Source organism: Rattus norvegicus, chromosome 3 (assembly GCF_021556685.1).
Source record: "Rattus norvegicus strain SHRSP/BbbUtx chromosome 3, alternate assembly SHRSP_T2T, whole genome shotgun sequence".
In the NCBI taxonomy this organism is placed as follows: Eukaryota; Metazoa; Chordata; class Mammalia; order Rodentia; family Muridae; genus Rattus; species Rattus norvegicus.
The window spans coordinates 168,115,799-168,136,346 of NC_141536.1; the positions used below are offsets into that span (position 1 = coordinate 168,115,799).

The 20,548-nt window shown below is 55.0% G+C and overlaps 1 protein-coding gene across 1 annotated transcript in view; it reads right to left on the reverse strand.

Moving 5' to 3' along the window:
• Positions 1-20,121, reverse strand: part of Lama5 (laminin subunit alpha 5) — a 47,634-nt gene extending 27,513 nt beyond the window's left edge. The window contains 6 exon segments of the mRNA NM_001191609.1: positions 3,950-4,047; positions 4,146-4,316; positions 4,401-4,519; positions 5,297-5,414; positions 15,717-15,869; positions 19,813-20,121. Of these exon segments, the coding sequence (NP_001178538.1) occupies positions 3,950-4,047; positions 4,146-4,316; positions 4,401-4,519; positions 5,297-5,414; positions 15,717-15,869; positions 19,813-20,121 (968 nt within the window).
• Positions 20,122-20,548: the final 427 nt, after the last annotated feature.

Genomic DNA, 20,548 nt, shown 5'->3' on the forward strand with positions numbered 1-20,548 from the left:
TCTAGTCAGGCTGATCCACCACCCCACCCCCATCAGGGGGTCCCAGGACCTTGGAAGTCAATTCTGCTTCCTGTCCCACCCCAAAGGCTTCTGGGAAAGTCTCAGCCTCAGTGTAGGAGAAGGAATGAATGACCAGTCAGGACAGACAGGCAGCAGCCATTCAGCCTAACGTGGCTGAGGCAGAACCACGGTGATTTTGAGCGAATCGACATGGTTAAGAGGCACCCCTGGAAGAAGGAAGTATAAAGGCTGGCCGACGGGTAAAAATCCCTACAAGTCCGCCCGGGGGCCTCTCCCTAGTTACAAAGAGGCCTTGCAAAGGAAGGGTCTGCAGATGCCACACACAGAAGACTTGGGCCCAACTCTACTTCATGAGGCAATGCTATAAAAGAAGGTTTCAGAATGACTATAAACAAAGGAATCTAAAAATAGGCAGACGTGAAAAAAATGACTACTTAGAACTTCTAGAATTGAAAAAAAATGAAATTATTAAATTATTAAAGAAAAAAAAAAGCCAAGCCCAGTGTGGTGGGGCTCGCCTTTAATCTCAGCAGTTGGCAGCAGAGGCAGGTGGATCTGTGAGTTCAAGGTTAATCTTGTGTGTATAGTGACTTCCAGGCCAGCCTCATCTACAGGGTGAGCTTCGGGCCAACCAGTGCTGCATGGCGAGACTCTGGGAACAAAGACTAGGGCTGAAGAGGTGACTCAGTAGTTAGGAGCACTGGCTACTTTTCCAAGGTCAGGGTTGGAGTCCTAGTACCCACATGGATCTGACACCATCTTCTGGCCCTCCTCCTCAAGTACAAGGCACACACGTGGCATACATCCATACATGTAGGCAAAACATTCATACATACAAGAACTTAAAAATATTTTGTTCTTGGGTTGGGGATTTAGCTCAGTGGTAGAGCGCTTGCCTAGCAAACACAAGGCCCTGGGTTCGGTCCCCAGCTCCGAAAAATAGAAAAAAGAAGAAAAAAAAATTGTTCTTAAAGGAAAAAGAAATGAAGGATTTTCAATGGAGTAGGTGAATAACAGAACAGACAGAAGTAATGGGGACACTCTCCAAGGGGACACTCTCTGAGGGGACATTGTCTGAAGTGACATTCTGAGGGAATACTCTCTGAGGGTACATTCTCTAAGGTGACACTCTCTGAGGGTACACTCTCTGAGGTGACATTCTGAGGGGACACTCTCTGAGGGGACACTCTCTGAGGGGACACTCTCTGAGGGGACATTGTCTGAAGTGACATTCTGAGGGAATACTCTCTGAGGGTACACTCTCTGAGGGGACATTGTCTGAAGTGACATTCTGAGGGGAATACTCTCTGAGGGTACATTCTCTGAGGGGACACTCTTTGAGAGGACATTCTCTGAGGGAACACTGTCTGAGGGGACATTGTCTGAGGTGACATTCTGAGGGGACACTCTCTGAGGGGACATTGTCTGAGGTGATATTCTCTGAGATGACATTCTCTGAGATGACACTCTGAGTGAGGGAAAGGCCACTGAGAAGACAAAAGGAAACATGAGGTGTTCTCAGACAGGGATCATTGTGTAGGAGCACAGAGGACAAGGACGACTGTAGCCACCCAGTTAACAAAGGCACATGCAGTCTGAGATCTCAGAACCAGAGATATGCCCTCCACACTTCTGACTTGATCCACAGGGCGTATAGGCAGAGGTCATAAAAACATGGCAGCAATGCCGGTCGGTGGTCAGCTCAAGGGATCCTGGACTCGATGAGGACCTAATGCTGACCCAGGTAAAGTACTCCACCAAAGGTCTGAAGGCATAGTCATCAAAAAAAGAATCAAAGCCATCAGCAGCCTCCAAAATGACTGGCAGACGGTCACTAAATGGTGCACTACGGAAAATGGAAATCGGCCCAGCAGAGCAAGGGGCCTGAGTAACAGGAACCGGGAGCAAGAGGGTGACAGAGGTACTGGATAGAGAGACAGGTGTCCCAGGTGGGGCTGAGGACCAGGTCACATGGGGAGGAGCCAGGGTCTCTCTGCACATCTGGGTTGGCTGGAGCCAGGCAAACCTGTCACAGGCTGCCAGGCCTCGTGGGACACCCTGTAATCACAGCTGCTCTGGAGGCTGAGACGCAAAGTCTGCCCAGACTACAGAGTTAGTTCAAGACAAGCCTGTGCAAAACAAAAAGCAAGAACGCTGGGCCGGGGCTCACTGGTACAGTGCTGGCTTAGCACGCACAAGACTTAGTTCCTTCATCAGAGGCAGGAGCCACGGTACAAACAAGTGGGGGTAGGGACCACACTGGACAGACAGGATGAGGGAAAGTCAGCAACGAGCCAGATGCGGGAACAGACGACCTCGTCTCTAGAGAGGCAGCATGTGATGAATGGAAGAACGCATTGGCACTTGAGAGCACAGGCTGGAGCTCTGAGGTGATATTTTGTTGAAGTCTGTGGCTCTGGGGAAAATGCCAGCATATGCCATTCCTCAAGCCCTGAAAGGAGGGCTGGGCTCAGGTCAGGCCTGAGCATGTGAGACAGGCGCAGTGGTGAGCCTCTCCCAGCAGGTAAAGACGAACCCAGACGCTGGGGCCCCACTTCCTCTAAGGCTAATTTGGTTTACTAATAGGCTCCATCCATTCCTGGCCAGAGGGAGCTGTACTCCCACTTGGCATTCAATTTCCCAGGGCAATTAGCAGTGCCCGGAGCTGCACTGCCAAAGACTCATTCCCACAAGTGTTCCCAGAAGGCTAGGACTGCAGCCTGCCCGCCTGAGTCCTTCAGCCGGGGACACCATGCCATACCTGTTTAAGTTGCTCTGCAGGAGACAGCTTTGTCACTCTGTGTGTGTGTGCGCGCGCGCGCGTGTGTGTCTATACATGCAAGCTCTTACCCCAGAGTCTCTGGAGCCTATGCTAAGGCTGTAAGGCCCCAGTAGAGGCTGGATACTAAGCTCAACTCGAGACTTAGGACCAAAAGCTTTGAGGTGATGGAAGTGGCAGGTAAGCTGCTTACACCTTGTGGGAGTGTTCTGGGGCAGGCTGAGGGGATGGAGGAGGGGGCTGCCTGGCCAATGTTCTGGGTAGGACATGAGTGTCTCACATGGGCTACCCACTGCTGGCTCCGCCCTGCGGCTCTATCCACTCCCGTCCCTGCTTTGTTCTGACTCGTGGCTCATGGAGATGGAGAGTGATGGATCCTGGCTACCTCCTCAGAGCAGCTGTGCTCATGCCCGCAGGGCCTTGTCTGTTAGTAGCTCAATATTTGGCTGCTGCAGAGGGGGGGAAGGGGGAGGAAGAGGAAAGGAAGGGCTGTGCCCTGAGAATAGTTTCCAGGCAGAATAAGGGCTATGGTGCCAGCCTCCAGGAGCTCTGGACTCAGATACAAATTGTGTGATGGTATCTGGTCGTGGGCGGCAGGTAGATACTGGGTACTTCCTGCCTAATCAGCTGGCTCTGGGTAGAGCTTGGATGTCAGGCCCAGGACCATGTTAAAGTGCTACTTTCTCACAAGAGGTCAGAGCTCTTGGCTGGCCCTGGCTGCATGGGCACTGGGTACATTAAATTGGGAAAACTTGCTGCTCCTGTCCTTGACCTTGGCCCTTGCTCTGAGTGGGGTAAAAATCAAGGATGAAGGCAACAGCTAGCCTTTGTGCCCTGGGGGAGGTTAGGGGAGCTGGGGTGGGCTGCCTGGACAAATGCTATACAGCCACTTAGGGGTACAGGTGTGAGCTAAGAAATCCTGTCTATCACTGAGGTCCATCCCAAAGGCTCTGGGTCTGTGGCATCAGATAAGTTGCCACCCAAGACCAGGACAACCTGAGAGGCTCACATAGCTCTACCCCTTCAGATATGGAAAACAGAGACTTAGAGTAGCAGCCAGTGCAGGCCCCGTGGGGAAGCCAGAGCTGTGCCAGGTAAGTAGGTAGATGAGGATGGACAGACAGACAGACAGAGAGCCACAGGTCTCACCTGAAAGGATCCGAGGGGTCCTTAGCGTCACAGACATCTGCATGGCCATGACAGACGCAGCGGCCGCCGATGCTGATGTCTTTGATGCTGTAATAATACTACAGTGGAGGCATGAGAGCATGAGGTGTCACCTGACCATGCCACCTGCAGCCACCCACTCCCCAGAGCAAGTTTCCAGCCACACCTACGCACTCACCCTGCGGGTGACGGTGGGGTCCCGCAGCGCCTTGCCCATAAGGTGGCCCAAGAGCGTGTTGGTTCGAAGAAACCGCAAGCGGATGTTGGTGGCCTTGGTGAAGTCTCGAAGTACTGGTGAATAGGAGAAGTTCCTGGCCCCAGGGCGTCCGTTCACCAGGGACACCACGATCTGCAGAGGACATGGACCACCAGACTGGGGTTGGAAACAACAGGGGCCCACTACCCCCAGGACCAGCAGGGCTGTGCACCCCACCTCGCCGTTCTCCAGAGGCACTATTCGGGAGTACTCTGTGGTGCAGATGACATCGTCGTCCTGCGTGATGCGCTCTAGAGTCCGAGGTCCAAACCGCTCCAAACAATCCCTCTTGGAGGCTGCAGGAAACGGGCGATATGGTAAGACGGGTACCAGAAATAGACAACCATCCCGGGCCCCAGTCTAGCATCCCATGCTGGCTACACGCTCTGAAACACAGATTGCTGCCCTGTGTTCTACTGACCAGCGGGAGCTATTGAACAGACAGCAAAACCCTGGCATAAGGCAGAGGGCCCTTGCCTCAGGCAGCCAAGCCAGACTGGACTGCAGGGACTTCACTCAGGCATTCAGGGATTTTACTCAGGCATTGCTCAGGCCTAAATTTTCCCGGGACATGCCAGAGATTGGGCGTTCTTTAACCTTTCCCCAGGCATGGTCTGCAGTCAGCCACCCCATTCCCACTCTCTGCTAGGGAGTTTTGGGGGATGTGTCATCAGGCCTATCTAATCAGAGTACCCCCACTCCGCCAACATAGCTGGTCAGGTGGCATGCGGCCGGGCCTGCCAAGGACTCCAGCTGTCTCCTGCTGCAGGTGGTGAGGTTGGCAGGAGGTAGGCCCACAGCTGCCAGGGCTGCTCTGTTACCACGGGAGCCGCCTGAGCTGAAACCTATCTAGAGAAGCCATAAATGACCCAAAGATCCTGATACCACCAGTGTGACACCGGTTGCATCCAACATTGAGTGTGGGAGTCGATAAGCTCCCATCTACCCCTAGGTGGCGCCATCAGCCATAAGCCCTAAAGAGGCCATCATGGGGTCCAGGCTTGGCATCAGGGGCTTTGAAGCAACTACAGCCCCATCTCGAGGACCCTGGTCCTATAGCTCAGGACACTCACAGGCAAAGAACTGCCATGGCTGGTAAGTGTGGCCGAAGTCTGTGGACCGTTCCAGTACCCAGAGGTCAGGCCGAGGTGAGTTAGCAAACTTGATGAGCACATAGGCCACGTGGAACACCTGCAGGGGTACAGAGAGTGTGATGTCAGACGCCAGTCAGACGCTGGGCCCCTCCAAGTACCTCCCCGCCCTCTCAGGTAAGAGGTGCCGCAGGGGATGCTTGTCTGTGATGAGCTCTCAGGTCTGACTCTGAAATGCCTTCCCCAGCAGTCTCATGGTTTGAAAGATTGGTCCCACGTGGTAGCACCATTTTGGGACACGTGGAACCTTAGGAGGTGAGGCCTAGCTGGAGGAAGTGGGTCACTAGGAGCCTTGAAGTCCTCGTTCCTGTCCGCCGTGACTCGGACAGGCTTTCCCAACATGCTCCTGTCACCACGAACCGAGGCGCATACCTTTAATCTCAGTGCTCGAGAGGCAGAAGCTGGAAGATATGAGTTTGAGGCCAGCCTGGTCTACATAGTAAGTTCCAGGTCAGCCAGGACTTTCACACAGAGAAACCCTGCCTCAGAAAAAAAGGGGGGAAAAAAAGCTGATACCAAAGTCGTCAGGCCACTGCAGTCACTGAAGCTAAACTAATCACATGGTCCCCAGACTCTGGAACTGGTGTGGAAGGAAATGTGGAAGACTGAGAAATGTAGGTTAGAAAAGTCTAGAAGCTGGAGAGATGGCTCAGTGGTTAAGAGCACTGACTGCTCTTCCAGAGGTCCTGAGTTCAACTCCCAGCAACCACATGGTGGCTCACAACCATCTGTAATGGAATCTGATGCCCTCTTCTCTGATGTGTGTGAAGACAGCTACAGTGTACCCATATAAGTAAAATAAATCTTAAAAAAATATATAATAGATAGATAGGTAAATACATTTTAAAAAGGAATGATACTGTTACTTTATATTGGCCGTAACTTCTAGCTCTTACAGACTCAAGGAGTCTGCCTTAGTCCAGAGGACACTTTGAACTTTGGATCTGCGAAATGTTTGAATTGTTTAACTCTAACCCTCAGGGCCTGGATAGGGCTCCTTCACAGCACAAGACAAGCTGTCACAGGACACTTCCTCAGCAGAGCACTCTATGGACCAACAAACCACCTCTGCCCTGAACGTCCCAAGAGCCGTCGTCCTCGCTTCACAGGCTCCTGCCCACTGCCTAACTCTACCAGCGGTGGTCCCTCCTCACCTGAGGGAGCCCAACTTCTCTGTCCCCTCCAATCTTAACTCTGCCGAAGGGCCACTTGCAGTGTCGGGTACGCGCAAACTACCTCAGCCCAAGGGTAAGACGAAGCTGGACGTTCCTTATTCATCTGTGCTGAGTACTGGCCTGTCAGAAATGAAGTCCTTGGGAAAAAGGCACTTCGTGGGCAATTTGCCCATTTAGCTGCCCGGGACCGGGCTACATCTAGATGCTAGAGCATTTCTCAGGAATATATAAAGCCTTGGATTCCATCCCAAGAAAAACACACACCCCAACACTCCTCATTCGCTCTTGGCCAGCTCCTAGACGTTCCATACCACCCACTATGTATCTGCAGGCCCAGCTCAGCCCACAGTGCTGGCGGGCCAGCCTCAGACCCCCTCTTCCTAAATGCCTCAGGAGTATATCCCAACAGCACCCACTCCAGGCTTGCCCTCTCCTGTGCTGAAGAATGGGAAGGAGTGGTTTCCACAGCCCATGCCCAAATCTGAAAGCTGAGAAGAACGCACTCCCCACCCCCACCCTCCACCCTCACACACAGGTCTTGGAGACCAGAGCAAGATGAACAAGAAAGGAGAGAAGCCATTGTCCAGGCTGGGATCTGTTCCAAGCATTGAAACTAAGGAGGCCGGTGGTGCGAGCTGGCTGGACCTGGCCTGCACAGGGGTAGATCCCTCCTGCTATCTGCTGCCCCAGCTTCTCACCAATAGCAAATGGAGGTCACCAGGTTTAAAGTGTGTAGGACCCCATGGGAGAGGGGAACCCTTACTCCAGGCTGTATTAGCTTGCTTTCTGTCACTGTGATTAAGCACTGACGGGAGGCAGGAACTGAAGCAGAGACACGGAAGGACGGTACTTATTTTAGTGGCTTCCCTTCTGGGTTACTTTTTTGTTTTGTTTTTGTTTTATTTTTATTTATTTATTTAGTGTATCTGAGTACACTGTAGCTGTCTTCAGACACACCAGAAGAGGGCATGGGATCCCATTACAGATGGTTGTGAGCCACCATGTGGTTGCTGGGAATTGAACTCAGGACCTCTGGAAGAGCAGTCGGGGCTCTTAACCTCTGAGCCATCTCTCCAGCCCCCTTCCTGGACTTTTTAAGGTTTCTTTCTGAAATAACTCAGGCTCACCTGCCTAAGAGTAGCACTACTCATGATGGGCTAGGCTCTCCCACCTTCAACCATGAATCAGGAAAACATCACACAGACACTCCCACAGGCCAGGTTGAAGGAGGTAATTCAACCGAGATCCCCTCTGTCCAGCCATGTTTAGGTTTGCATCAACTTGACAAACAAACCATCACTATTAAACCATAACCTTTGGTTTGTTTTTTTGTTTTAAATTTATCATAAATGCAGAGTTCTGTCTGCATGTATGCCTGCAAGCCAGAAGAGGGCACCAGACCTCATTATAGATAGTTGTGAGCCACACTATGTGGTTGCTGGGAACTGAATTCAGGACCTCTGGAAGAATAGTCCGTCCATGCTCTTAACCACTGAGCCATCTCTCCAGCTCCTTCTTTTGGTTTTTGGTTTTTTGTTTTTGTTTTTTTTTTTTTTGAGGGGGGGACACGATTTCTCAGTGTGGCCCTGGCTGTCCTGGAACTCACGTAAATCCATCTGCATCTGCCTCTGCCTCTGAGTGCTGGGATTAAAGGCATACACCACCACCACCCCCACCAAGGCTAAAAACCAGATTCCTAACTCAAAATACCACACACATGACTCCAATAGAGTCTGCAAGGGACTCTCAAACTTCCCTCTGAAACCTCACAGGCCAGGCCTCCACTGCCCACACGCTTCTCAGCATCCTTATCTTCAAAGGCCTCGCTGCAGTTCATTAAGCATGAGCCCCGAAACTCCAAAATTCTCCTCCTTCTTCCCACAAAACACAGACACGAAAAACAACACGGTCAGGTCACCCCAGCAATGCCCTCTCCCTACTGTCAGCTTCTCTCTTAGTCTGCTCTCTGGCCCTGTGCAAAAAACCAATAGAAAAGCAACTCGGGGAGGAAGAGATTTACTTCATCCTACTCTGAAGGAAGCGGAGGCAGAAAACAACACTGCTTCCGAGTTTGAGCCCCTGGTCTGCACAGCTGCCCTTCTTAAACAGCCCAGCCCCCCTATCTAGGGACAGCACCATCCCTCCTCTCGGTCTGAGCCCGTCCACAGAACTCATTAACCAAGAAATGCCCCACCGTCCAATCTGAGGGAGGCAATTCTTTATCTGAGAAGCCTTCTCATAGCTGCGTGGCGGTACGTGACTTCAATCCCAGCTCTCGGGAGGCATGTGGATCCGAGTTCACTGCCAGCCTGTTCTACAGAGCTAGTTCCAGGACGGGGGGCACTACTGAGTGCGAGAGGGGATGGGGGGCAGACAGGCAGAGACAGAAACAGAAACAGAGAGGCAGAGACAGACAGACAGACAGACAGACAGACACACACACACACACACACACACACACACACACACACACTGACCAACTCCAGGCAGGCAGTGCACCAGGACCCTAGACACAGTTTGAGCTGTCCTTGCTGAGATAAAAGGGTGGGACCAAGCACAGCCACTTTCCCCCAGGGTACAGGCACAGGCCTATTCACGGGCTGCCAGTTCTGAGGTCATTGTCCACTTCCCTATGGGAGGGAGATACCCCACCCAGCTGGAGGAGGGATTCTGGCCTCTTCAGGGACAACTTACTTTGCACCCTGCCTCATGCCACACACTGCCTCTTGTGCCCTGTGGCCCCAAATTGGAGGTCCAGCAGGTCTGGGATTATAAAATGACAGAAAGACCCTTGTGAAGAAGACAGGCCAGGGACAGCAGGAGGGAAGCTTAGGCACAACAGAGAGGGACACTGGCTGCCCCTGGGAGCTGGCAGCCTGGCCCTCATGAGTCCCTGGGGCCCACCCCCGCCTTTCCCTGGGCCCGACCCCAGGCTGCACCCTTGCTGGAGGCTCTGGCCTTCCCCAGTCAGTCGGCCCTGCATTTTTCCCAGCTGAGAGCACTTTTACAAACACTAAATCCAAGCTGCTGATGGGCAGAGTAAGGACGAATGGAAACTCCTAACCCTGGGTTGGGATAGGACGCACTTACCCCCAACACACCTTCTGTCTACCTGTCAAGCTAAGCCTCTGTCACATGGTAGCCTGAATACAAACTGTCCTCAAGGGCTTGCTGGCTGCAGACACTGGAGGGCAGGAAGGCTGTGCCCTCGCACCTCCTGTCTGTCTCCAACCTGGTCCCTGCTCCCAGGACTACAGCAATGCCCGCAGTATGACCCGGGAAGGGGGGGGGCACAGACCCCTGGCTTCAGCCCCTCCCCCGCCACGCCTGCTCCTCTCAGCTGCCAAGGCAACCTGACCTTTCTGCTTCTGCATAGCTCTTTGCAGAGGGGAAAAAAAATGTCTTTTAAAACAAAAAGCAAACAAAAGCTGCTGGTTATTTTTAAAATTCTTGCTATTTTGGGGCAGGCACGTCTCCAGGGCAGCAGCCGGGGCCAGGCTCTTGGCCCACCATACCTCCTTACCCCCTGTCCGGCCAGATCTCACAGGGCCAAGACTCCAAAAGAGGGCCTGTGCCCATAACCCTGCCTGACAGGACTGGCGAGAGTCCCATGAACCAAGTTGGCCATCCAGGGCGGGAGTACATGGCAGGCTCTGGGTTCAAGGAACCACGTGGCCCCGTGAAGCTACTTCTCCAACCTAGGGAGAGGGAAAAGGCACACAGAGAAGCGTCAAATACTATAACTCCATGATATGAAGGTCCCAGAGCCCCAATGAGAAGATGAGATTTTTCTCCTGGATAGACAGTGGTGGAGCCAAGGTAGCCAACCCTAGAACCACCTGGCCCAACAGTGGTGAGGAAAGCCAAGGAAAAAGCAAGAAGGCGGTTAACTCGAACTGCTCTTTCAAAGTCCAAGGTTCAAATCCCAGCACTCACACAGCAGCGCACAACTGCCTGTGACTCCAAGATCTGACACCCTCAGGCAGATAAACATGCAGGCAAAACACCAATACACAGAGAATGAAAAAGGCAAGTGGGCTTGGACATCATATAGGTGAGGGTGAGAGGGGAGCTGGCGGGGCCTCCCAGGCCTTGTGATGTGGGCACGCACAAGCCAAGCCGCCTGGCTGACAGCATCTTAAACACAGATACCGCTTTACCAAAAGGGAGGCTACAACTGGCGCCTCCAGGGAAGGATCAGTATTCTGTCTGGAGTCTACAGCTTAGTTCTCCCCTGGCCTCAGGGTCTAGGGAGACCCAAGCGGCTGTGACATGTCCTGGGCTGAGGGGACCAACCCACGGTTCTAGTGGAATGACTCAGCGGGTGGCCTGTGACTCAGCCTGGACCCTGCAGGAAGAAGGCCTATTGCCAATTCCCGGGGACAGGCCAGGGTCCCAGGCGGTACTGGGCGGAGGCAGGAAGCCCTTCCTAGCCCCAGGCATCCGGCTGATGCCCTGACCACTCCCTTCGGATCAAGCTCTAGGGCACCTGGACCTTCTAAGCCCTCCAAGACCTTGAGGAGGCCAGTCCAGCCCTCCATCTCTCTGTCCTTGTCCACCTCACCTTGAAATCTGCTGCCACCAGACGGAGCTGCATTGGTACAGCTGTGATAGGGTCTGCTCGGACTAACAGCCAGGTAAACAGGCACAGCCATCCCTTCAACAGACCAGGGAGTCCAGAAATAGGCGATGTGTAGACTCTACCCCAAGAGATGGGGAATGGAAAAGCCCAGGGAGCTGCCAAGCAAGCCCACCACTCAAAATCAGGAAAAAAAAACAAAAACAAAAACAAAAACAAAAAAGGAGCTTGGGTACACAGTTTAGTGATGGGGTGTTTGCTTACTGATGTGTGAGAGCCTGGGCAGACTTAAAGAGTCAGATAATGTGGTGAAAGGAAGGGATGGACGTTGGGTGTGGTATCTCTGCCAGTTGAGGTTGAGGCAAAGGGTTCAAGGTCATCTTTGGCTACTTAATATGTTCAAGGCCAGCCTGGGCTACCTAGCATGCTCAAGGCCAGCCTGGGCTACAAGAGATGCTATCTAATAAAAATGACAAAAAAAAAACAAAAACTGTAGTACACACCAAGAACAGACGGCTGCCTGGGGCCACAGGTGTGTCGTAAGCACAACAAAAGACCTTAAAAGAACGGGCAGAGGGAACGGGAACAGGAGGTTGTCAACTAGGGGGTCCCAGCTAAGCAGATGCCAAGCAGCCCTGAACACTCCAGCTGGCCCAAGCTCTCTGCCCCTCCTACCTGTGGGTCAGCCTGCTCAGGCCAGAAGGTCATCGAGTGGGGCAGAGGAGGTAGAGCTGATCCAAGGGGGACACCCCACGGCTGAAACCTAAACAGTTTAGTCTCCACTGAGAGGCACGGTGAGCTCGAGAGGCCGGCACAGTGGAGTTTGTTTAAAACCACAGAAAACAGGAAGGCTTTGGGGGCTGCCAGGGCACTGGGGGGTCAGAGAGGGGGACTTAGGAGTGTGCACCGTTCTAACCTCCGTGTGAGACAGCAGTATGTGGCCACTGAGAGGCAGTGTGGCTGCAAAGGAGCAGCCAGAATATCACAGCCCTGGGCCTGGTCCTCTTCTGAGCAGTGGGGAATGGGAAGGGGGAAGGGGAAGAAGGGAGTTGGCCACAGATGGCAAAGGGGAGAAGAGAGGTGGGTAAGGGAGTTGGATAGAGACCTAAAGCGAGGCAGAAGGGGTTGCGAGAAAGGAAGGTAGCTGGAAAGGTGTGTAGTTCGTGGTGTGAGCATAAAGCAAAACAGTGAGCGAAGGAAGGTGGCTCCAATTCAGTCTGAGGAACTGCCGGCACAGACCCCTGCTCTACCCTACCCCTGGGAGTCCAGCTCAAGGAGTCAGACTGGCACAACCCTGCACCTGTCCTGACCACTGGACTCTGTAACTTGTAACTTAAGCCCGGCCATGACTATACTTCCTGCCACTTCCCTGGACAACCCAACTGGTCTCAGGACATTGGCCACATGGCTGTGTGCCCAGCCAGGCCCAGGGAGCCATGCCAGAAGCTTCAGCCTCATGACCACTAACCAGCAAGCAGCCCGAGAACAGCCCCAACCTGAGGGAAGCAAGACAGGGCAAGCCTGCAGGACACCCAACAGCTGATGGGCCACCATGACACGGTGCCTCATTCTCTTAGTTACAGAAATGACGACTTGGGGCAGGAGACAAGATCCAGGTCATAAAGCCATCCCTGGGGCACAGGCCCTTCACCCTAGCATTACTTGGCTTTAATTGGCTCCCTCACTGTCCCTGTCTAGACCATCCCTTCTCTGCCCCTATTCTGGCACTACTGGTGCATCCTGCAGCTCAGGGCCTTCAGGGCTGGGACCTGCATAGCCTGGCAAGAGAACGAACGCCCTATCAGGAAAGAGACTAACACTCCTCACCTCTTTGAGCTGACCTGGAAAGGGGAGTTGACACTACAGGTGAAGAAGAACTGTGCAGCTGAGAGCCTCGTGTGGCCAGGTTTCCAGGCGGAGGGAGATAGAAGAAGAAGACACAGGCCAACTCGTCCCTGCCTGCTGGGGGTTGCCATGGGGCTTCATCCTGGTTCTCTAGCATAGAGTCGGACTCTGGAGAGAGGCTAGTGGGGGCAGCAGCCTGACTACCGGACCCCAGAAACTTCCAGATAAACACAAGGAGACAAAAGAGTCCCCCTTCAACCCTTGGCAAATCAGGCTGGGTTTTGGGGGAACTTCCTTTGTCCTCAGCTGAAAAACCTCTTCCTGGGGTCCCTCCCCAACAGAAAGAATCCTCTTTCAAGCTCCAGGGAGTGCACAGTCTCTCCTAGGTGTCCTTCCAGGTGTCCTGGCTGCTCCCAGACAGGTGTCAGGGGGACTGGCCTCCAAATTCAATGCCAGTTTTGGACCCACACACCAGGGCATAAGATCCAGGGCGGCCCAGCAGCCCAGCCTGTGCACCCTCCCCAGCCGGTGAGGCTCACTGCCAGCCACCCCCACCCCCTTCCCAGGGCATCCGCTTTCACCAGAACAAAGGCGCCTGGCCAGGCGCTTCCTGATGCTTCCTGAAGGAGCCACAGCCCAGGGCTAGCGCCTTAGAGGACCTCCCAGGCCTGCAGCTCAGAACCCAGGAAGAACTTCCCTATGAAAAGCTGGAGCCAGTCTGCCTGCCCCAATCCCAGAGCTTCCTGCCCCTGCCATGGCTGGCAGCCATTGGGCCAGCCATGACAGGGGCTGTCGTGGACAGAGAGAGAGAGAGGACTGGCAGTGGGCTCTTCTCAGATGTGATTATAAAGACTTTCCTTCCCCTGCCTCATGGTACAACTGAGGCTTAGAGACAAGATGCCCACGTATGAAGCTCTCTCTGAACTTGGAACAAGCCAAGGCCCAAGGGGCAGATGTGAGGACGGCTCTGGGCCCTAGAGGTAGCAAAGTCCATACTTTGTCAGGAAGGCAGCCCACCGCTGTTACTCCTCCCACACAACATTTGGGCATCGTGCCCACTGGCTGACGTTGCCATGGAGACAGCCCCCCCCCCCCCAACATGCTACCCGACTCTTGCCTCCTAAGGTGCAGCCAGGCAAGACTGGGAAGGAGAGACAGGTACCCCCTTGCTACCTCCACACCAAGGGACATTTCGTACACACGCCCTCCCATGGGTGCCCCACTTCTGTGCCAAAGAAGAAAGTGGCTTTGGGTTCGAGTGGCTCCGGAGAACCCCTAAGCTGGGAAATCAAGACCAAACCAGGCAGCCCTGAGGCAGTGGCTTCCCCACTTTCCCCTTCTCTACACTGGCTGCTGGAACAATGTTATGGATTGGTTCCCCTGAAGATCAAGACCATTTGCTGAGACCCAGTCTACTCTGCAGCTGCCTGTCCACAGGTAGGACGCAGGTGCCTTCCCCAAGGGCAGCCCCTAGAGCCTGGCTGTGGAGACCTCCCTTACTCCACTCCTCCTCTCATCCCCTCCCACCTCAGGTGGCAGGAGGCACAGGGGCCCAGGAAGGATCAGTGGCCAGCTGTGTTGTGATAGGCATGGAGACACAAGTCTCTGGACTGGCAGAATATAAGTGTGTACACTCAACCATGTAGTTGAGTGTACCACCACCAGCCCCACCCCAAGCCAAGCCTCAGCTATGCACCCACCCTGGTTCCAAGGAGCCACAACATGTCCACCACTTCCACAAGGCAGGATCTCAGTGGACGAAGACACAGCTATATGAGTGTGGCCCAGTCCTGGAGTGACACCAGCGTCCCCAGGCCCTGCTCACCTTCAGGTGGCTTGAGCATCACTGGGAAACAATCTGATCTACCCTCCTGCCTGAACAGGACCCTGAAGGGCCTATGAGGGTTCAGAGCTGGCAGTGTGGGTTCAGTCACTGATCCCCTGACCTAAAGGTGGTCACCAGAGCACAGGTATCTCAGGAATGTCCATTTCTACCAGGCTCCCTCCACATTCCTGCACCCCTCCCATCTCCACCAGGAATTCCTCAGAGTAAACACCAGGGAGCCTCTGAGGGCACCAGGGGCCCTGAGGCAGGTCTGCCACACCTCCTTGTGCGGGCAGCACTTCTCCCTAGCAACTCTGGTGTGGCCTCTGGTGGTGTCCTATTCACTCCCCAATTTCCAAGCCGTACATCCGGGGACACTGAAGAACAAAGATGTCCACTGTTGGCTTACAGGCAATTCCGAGAGACTCCTCCCAAGGACCTAGCAACGGGCTTAGGCAGACATATCTAGACATTATCAGCCGCCAGGTGGAGGTGGCGCTCTGGGCGGCATATAAAAGGACCGCTTGCTACCCCGCCCCCTTTTCCTGCCCTATTCCCTTGTGTTCCCAGCTGGTCTTTCTCTCTTTCTTTTCCCATCTTTCTTTCTGTCTTTTTCTGTCCCCCATTCTCTGCCCTCATGGTTCTGCTCCCATTTGTCTACCTCTACCAGGGCCTCACTCCCCTCCCCCAAATAAACCTCCCTATACCAGGTCTGCTGTGATTTCCCAGGGGACACCTTGGCATGGGCCCGCCAGGTACCCACCCCATGCCCACAGCCACGTTATATTTTATAACACCCTCCACTGGGCCTTTGCCTGGGCTGGCCCTGCTCCCAGCAGCCCTGGCTTTGTCTCCCCGGATGGTGACCTCACCAAGCCCATTATCTTGTACCCAAAGCAAGACAAAAATGAACCCTACCTGGCCCAGGTCCAGTGTGACGTTGACCTCATTGTACTCCGGGCCACGGGACAGGGGTGGGCTCTGCCACCAGCGCTCCGTGCCATCGATGGCGTTGCTCACAGGGTGTGCCTTGTTGCTGTTGGCAGCTATACAGATGTCACAGTACTGGCCCTGCAGGGAGAAGATGGCCAGATGACCAAGAAGGGCTAAGCACCCCCTTTCTCCTCTAGAGTCACCATCCTGCTATGTGAACCCTGGGTCCCAAAACATTGTTCTCTCTTCTCGACCTTCAGCTCCTCACCTCTCAGTCACTACATCAGTTCAAGGGGTATGGTTCACACTGCAGGAACAGTGAAGGCTTTAGGTGAGAAAAATCAAGGCAAGCCTCAGTGGGAAGGTAGCTTCAGAGGCCTTCGGGATAAAGGGAGTATGCTTTCGGCCAAGAGCTGGCTACTGGAAAGGCTCCAGGACTGATGCAGAAGAGCACAGGAGGCAAAAGCAGGTAAGATCTCTCCACCCCTCCCACCTACCACTCTTTCTGAGGGTCACTGCATGGTAGTAGTGCTGTGTAGGAAGGGGGCTGGTAGTAGGAATGGGGGATGGGGTTGATAGTATGGGATAGGAGAGGGGAGGGCGTTGACTGTGTGGGATGGGGAAAGGGGATGGAGGGGCTGATAGTATGGGATGGGGAGGGAATGGGGTTGACTATAAGGGATTGGGGGAATGGGGTTGAATAGTATGGCATGGGATGGGGGAGGGAGTTGACAGTATGGGATTGGGGGTTGGGGTTGATAGTATGGGATTGGGGGGATGCGATTGGTAGTAGGGATGGGGGAGGGGGATGGAGGGGTTGATAATATGGGGGCAGGAATGAAAGCGTAAGAAAGGTAGAGCTATCAGGAAGAATCATATGGGGAAGAGGGTTCATGGGGGGAATCAGACATCCCCCCAACTCCCAGTCTGTGGCTGGAGACACACCCCAGCCGTCCAGTACCTCTAGACTGGGTCCCCAGAGATAAGAATTAAACAGGTTTTAAGGGTGAGGGGTGCAGCTAGAGTGTAAATATTGTCGCAAGTGACAGTGGCAGCAGAGCCTGGGGCTCCCAACTGCCATTTCTGCCCGCAGGGACAAAGCTAAGTCAAGGCGCCCTGGGAACCTCAGTGTCCCCATCTGCAGGGTAGGGAGAGTGTTGCAGTGCTGAAGATGCCACCTCCACGATCCCACACAGGGCCTGGCAGCTGCTTCATTCACAGCCTAGCCACCTGCTGGACCCCGTAGGAAGTCCCAGCAGAGTGAGTGCTGGCTTGGTGGGGGAGGGGAGTGGAGGGGAGGGGACGGGCCATGGATCCTGGCCAGGAGAGCCCCAGCCCCTATACCCCAGGGAAACCAAACCTGTCCTACAAGACAGCACTGGGGACTTGACTGGGGCCCAGAAAGAGACCCTACTCCTCCCAGACTGAGGTTGTGGTGCAGAACTTCTTTCCGAAGAGGCTGGAGGGTGTAGGAGAACCCTGCCCAGACTGGGAGGTCTCAGTGCCAGAGCCTCCAGCCTCGCCCCCCTGGGAGTCCAGCTAGCTCCAGACTTCCGCCTTATGTACCCATTCCTAGGGTCGTTTGTGGCTCCCCAGACCCCAGGTGTTGACCTCTGGGGAGCTCCTGCCTGGCTGGTAGCCTATAGAGGTCACGGTGCTCTTCTGATCTTGCTTTAGGTATCAGCCCCTGGGCATTGTTCTGGACCACCCAAGCTGACTTGCACCCTGCCAGGCACTGTCTGCTAAGTATCCCATAATACAAACTATCTGGCTAGTTCTCCTGGGGCCCTGAGAGCTCTTTGGTGTTAGACACACCTTCCTTGCTCCACTACCACCACCACCACCACCACCCACACATACCCCCACCCCGGCTGTGGCTCAAGAGGAGCTAGGACAATAATGACCCTAAATGAGGCTGTCTGTCAACCCTAAATGATGACCCCTCTACCTACAACCTGTGTCCCCAGCTCTCAGAGTCACAGGATGGAACAGAGTAGGGCCCTGAGAGGACCCCGCCCCATGGACGTCAAGCAGGGTTGGGTGAGCATGACCCTTAGGGAGGCTTCTTGTGGTCCAGACCACGCAGAACATGATCACACTGCCCCAGCAGTCAGGCTCAGGCTCAGGGTTACAAGGTAGACCTCCAGGAGCCTAGCAGCCCAGGGAAGCTAGTGTGTGCCTCCTTCTAACCAACAGAGAGGGTCTAGAGAGTTAGGAAACCATGGTGAGAATCTCCGATCAGCTATTCAGCTAGCAGTAAGCCACAAGCACCCTTGGTGGCCTGGATTTCCCCCACTGACCTCCACACAGACAGGGCTGGGAAACCAGGCTTCCTCCACCCCCTGCTGCAGAGGGTCCTGCCAGGAACAGAACTAGGAAACATAGGAGCTGATTAGGACTTTCCCTTCCACTGAGTCATGCCCGACGTGGCCAGCAGAGTTGTGATGCCCACTGGGAGGGCAGGAGAACCAAGCCACACTCATCTTGCTCAAAGGCCCTGTAGGACCTGGTTCCCTCTTCTGTTGCCTTAAAGGGTACCGGACTCCTTGGGGCCAATCTGCGAGTTTCAGGCCTAACCCCTTGATATGGGCCATTACTGAAGCAGCTATTTCTACTTCCTCACCAAGGAGGCACAGCAAAGAGGGGCTGTGACCTTTACCACCATAGAGAGGTAATAATAGCTGTACAGCACCAGATCCATCTGAGCCAGTGACCCTCTGAGAAGGCCTGTGCACAGGCAGAGCCGGGAAAGGTGGTCCGGGATGTGCAAAAGGACTTGAGTCCAGGAAGTAACAATTACTGTGTAAGCAGAGATGAGGGCCCTGGAAGCCCAGGCGATCCCTCTGAGTCAGGACAGGGCCCTGAGTCCTGAGACTCAGCTCCCTGACACAAGCCAAGAGCTACCTCTCTACCATCTGCTCCCTGAGATGGATCCTGCTCCAACTATATAAAGCGTCAAAAACGTGTGTCTGTATCTTTCCGGGCCTCAGTTTCCCTGTCTCTGAGTCTGTCTCTGATGGACCACACCTGCTCTTGTTCTCCGACAAGGAAACCAGAGCACAGGGAGCCGGGCCCTTCTCAACCCCCCTCCTCCCCAGTTGGAGGCCCAAGGAAGGGTAGAGTGAGCAGACAAGGAAGGTGGTGGCCAGGTAAGCCAGTGGACAGAACTGAATCCCTTCACCGCTCCCCTTTCTCCACACCGACCAATCCGTTTTCAGCTATTCTTTCCCTTGCCAGCCTCCTTCCAGGAACGTGGAAGCAGGTCCCTAGGGCTAAAGTTACCAGGCCCTCATGGTTCCCAACTCTCTTAGGTCCCTAACATGAGGTAGGAGTCCTACGGCGGGACAACTTGGCCCACCTGCAGGATCAGCCTGAAAGGCAGGGCTCCCGAGAGACTTAAGGCACAGAATCCACAACTCCTGGAGGCTGAAGCCCAAACAAGGACCCCACCACCTGCTGGGCAGGGGGCTGCCCTACGGTGGCCCACAGGTGTTAGCGCTCAGTTAAAACTTTGCCTGCCTGCTCGCCTCACCTCCCTCTGAAGCTCCCAGATCCCAAGCAGAGAAGGTTCAAGTTTTGGCTGTGACAGTGAGACCCAACACCAGGAGAAACGGGCGATGGCGCGGCTTCCGCGCTTATTCCGTTCTCATCCGGGAGGCCAACAGGTTCCAGCCTGTCCCGGGGGAACAAGGAGCTCCCGCCCCCTCCTCACAGTCAGCCGGCACCCAGGCCAAATCCCGCCCACGCAGGGATCCCGGACTTACGGCTGCCGGGGACTGATCACCGGTCCCCTCCTGCCTAGGTCACCCCCCCCACCCGAACTTCACCGGCCCAAGGGGCCCTCGGTCCGCAACCCAGGCACTTCATTGGCTCTTCCAGAGGCACGTGCAGTGCACGAGTTTTGGTGGCCGCGTCAGGGTCCTTCTAAGTCCATCAAAACATGGGACCAGGGAGTCTTGGTGGGAGAGACAGTCCGTACTTACTTTCCCAGCACCGGAAGCCCCTATGAGATGGCTGGGTTCCAGTGCGAGGGGTGGAACACCACTGAATGGTGTAACTAGCTCCTCCGCGCCTCGCTCACCTGGATTGTCTGGTTGGGATCTCCGCCCGCCACCGGACCCCCAACCAGCTTGCAGTAGAGGTCCTCGGTGGGGCGTGAGGCACTGCGCGTCGGGGCCTCCTCGCCGCAGGTCGCGGACGCGGTGATGCGAGCGCCCTCCGCCAGGTTGAAGTAGGGCGGGTGCAGGCTGAAGCCATCGCCCCCGGGAATGCGCGCCTCGCCTACCAGCGCCAGCCCAGCCAGCAGCAGCAAGGGCAGCGGCGCGAGGCTCCGGGGGCCACGAGCTCCCGGTGCGCACCCCACGCAGAGCTGCCCTCCGCGCTTCGCCATTTTCCTCCTGGGGGCTGCAGCTCTAGGGACAGCGCGCGCCGCAGGAGCCCGGCAAGTCTAGTTTGGGGCGGCCGGCCCGGCTGGCCCCGCCTGTCCGAAGACGTCAGGCCCCGCCCAGGCCCGCCCTGGCGCCCGAGCCTAATGCCCCGGAGAGGGGGTTGGGGGAGGGCACAAGAGAGGGGGCGGCCTGGGGACCTTAACCCTTCGGACCCCGGCCAGACCAGCGTCCTGGAAAGGGCACCTGCTGGCCCCCGGCCAGACCGTGGGAACTTGGCGCTACTGAGCCTTTCCTCTTCCCCAGGTCGTGGCTTCGATTCCCACGGAGACCCCTTGCTTTTACTCTGGATGTTCAGGACCCCAGCACATCGGGCCTGCCTCTACCCGCCCAGCGGCTCCCCTTTTTGTTTCCCTAACTTCAAACAGGTCT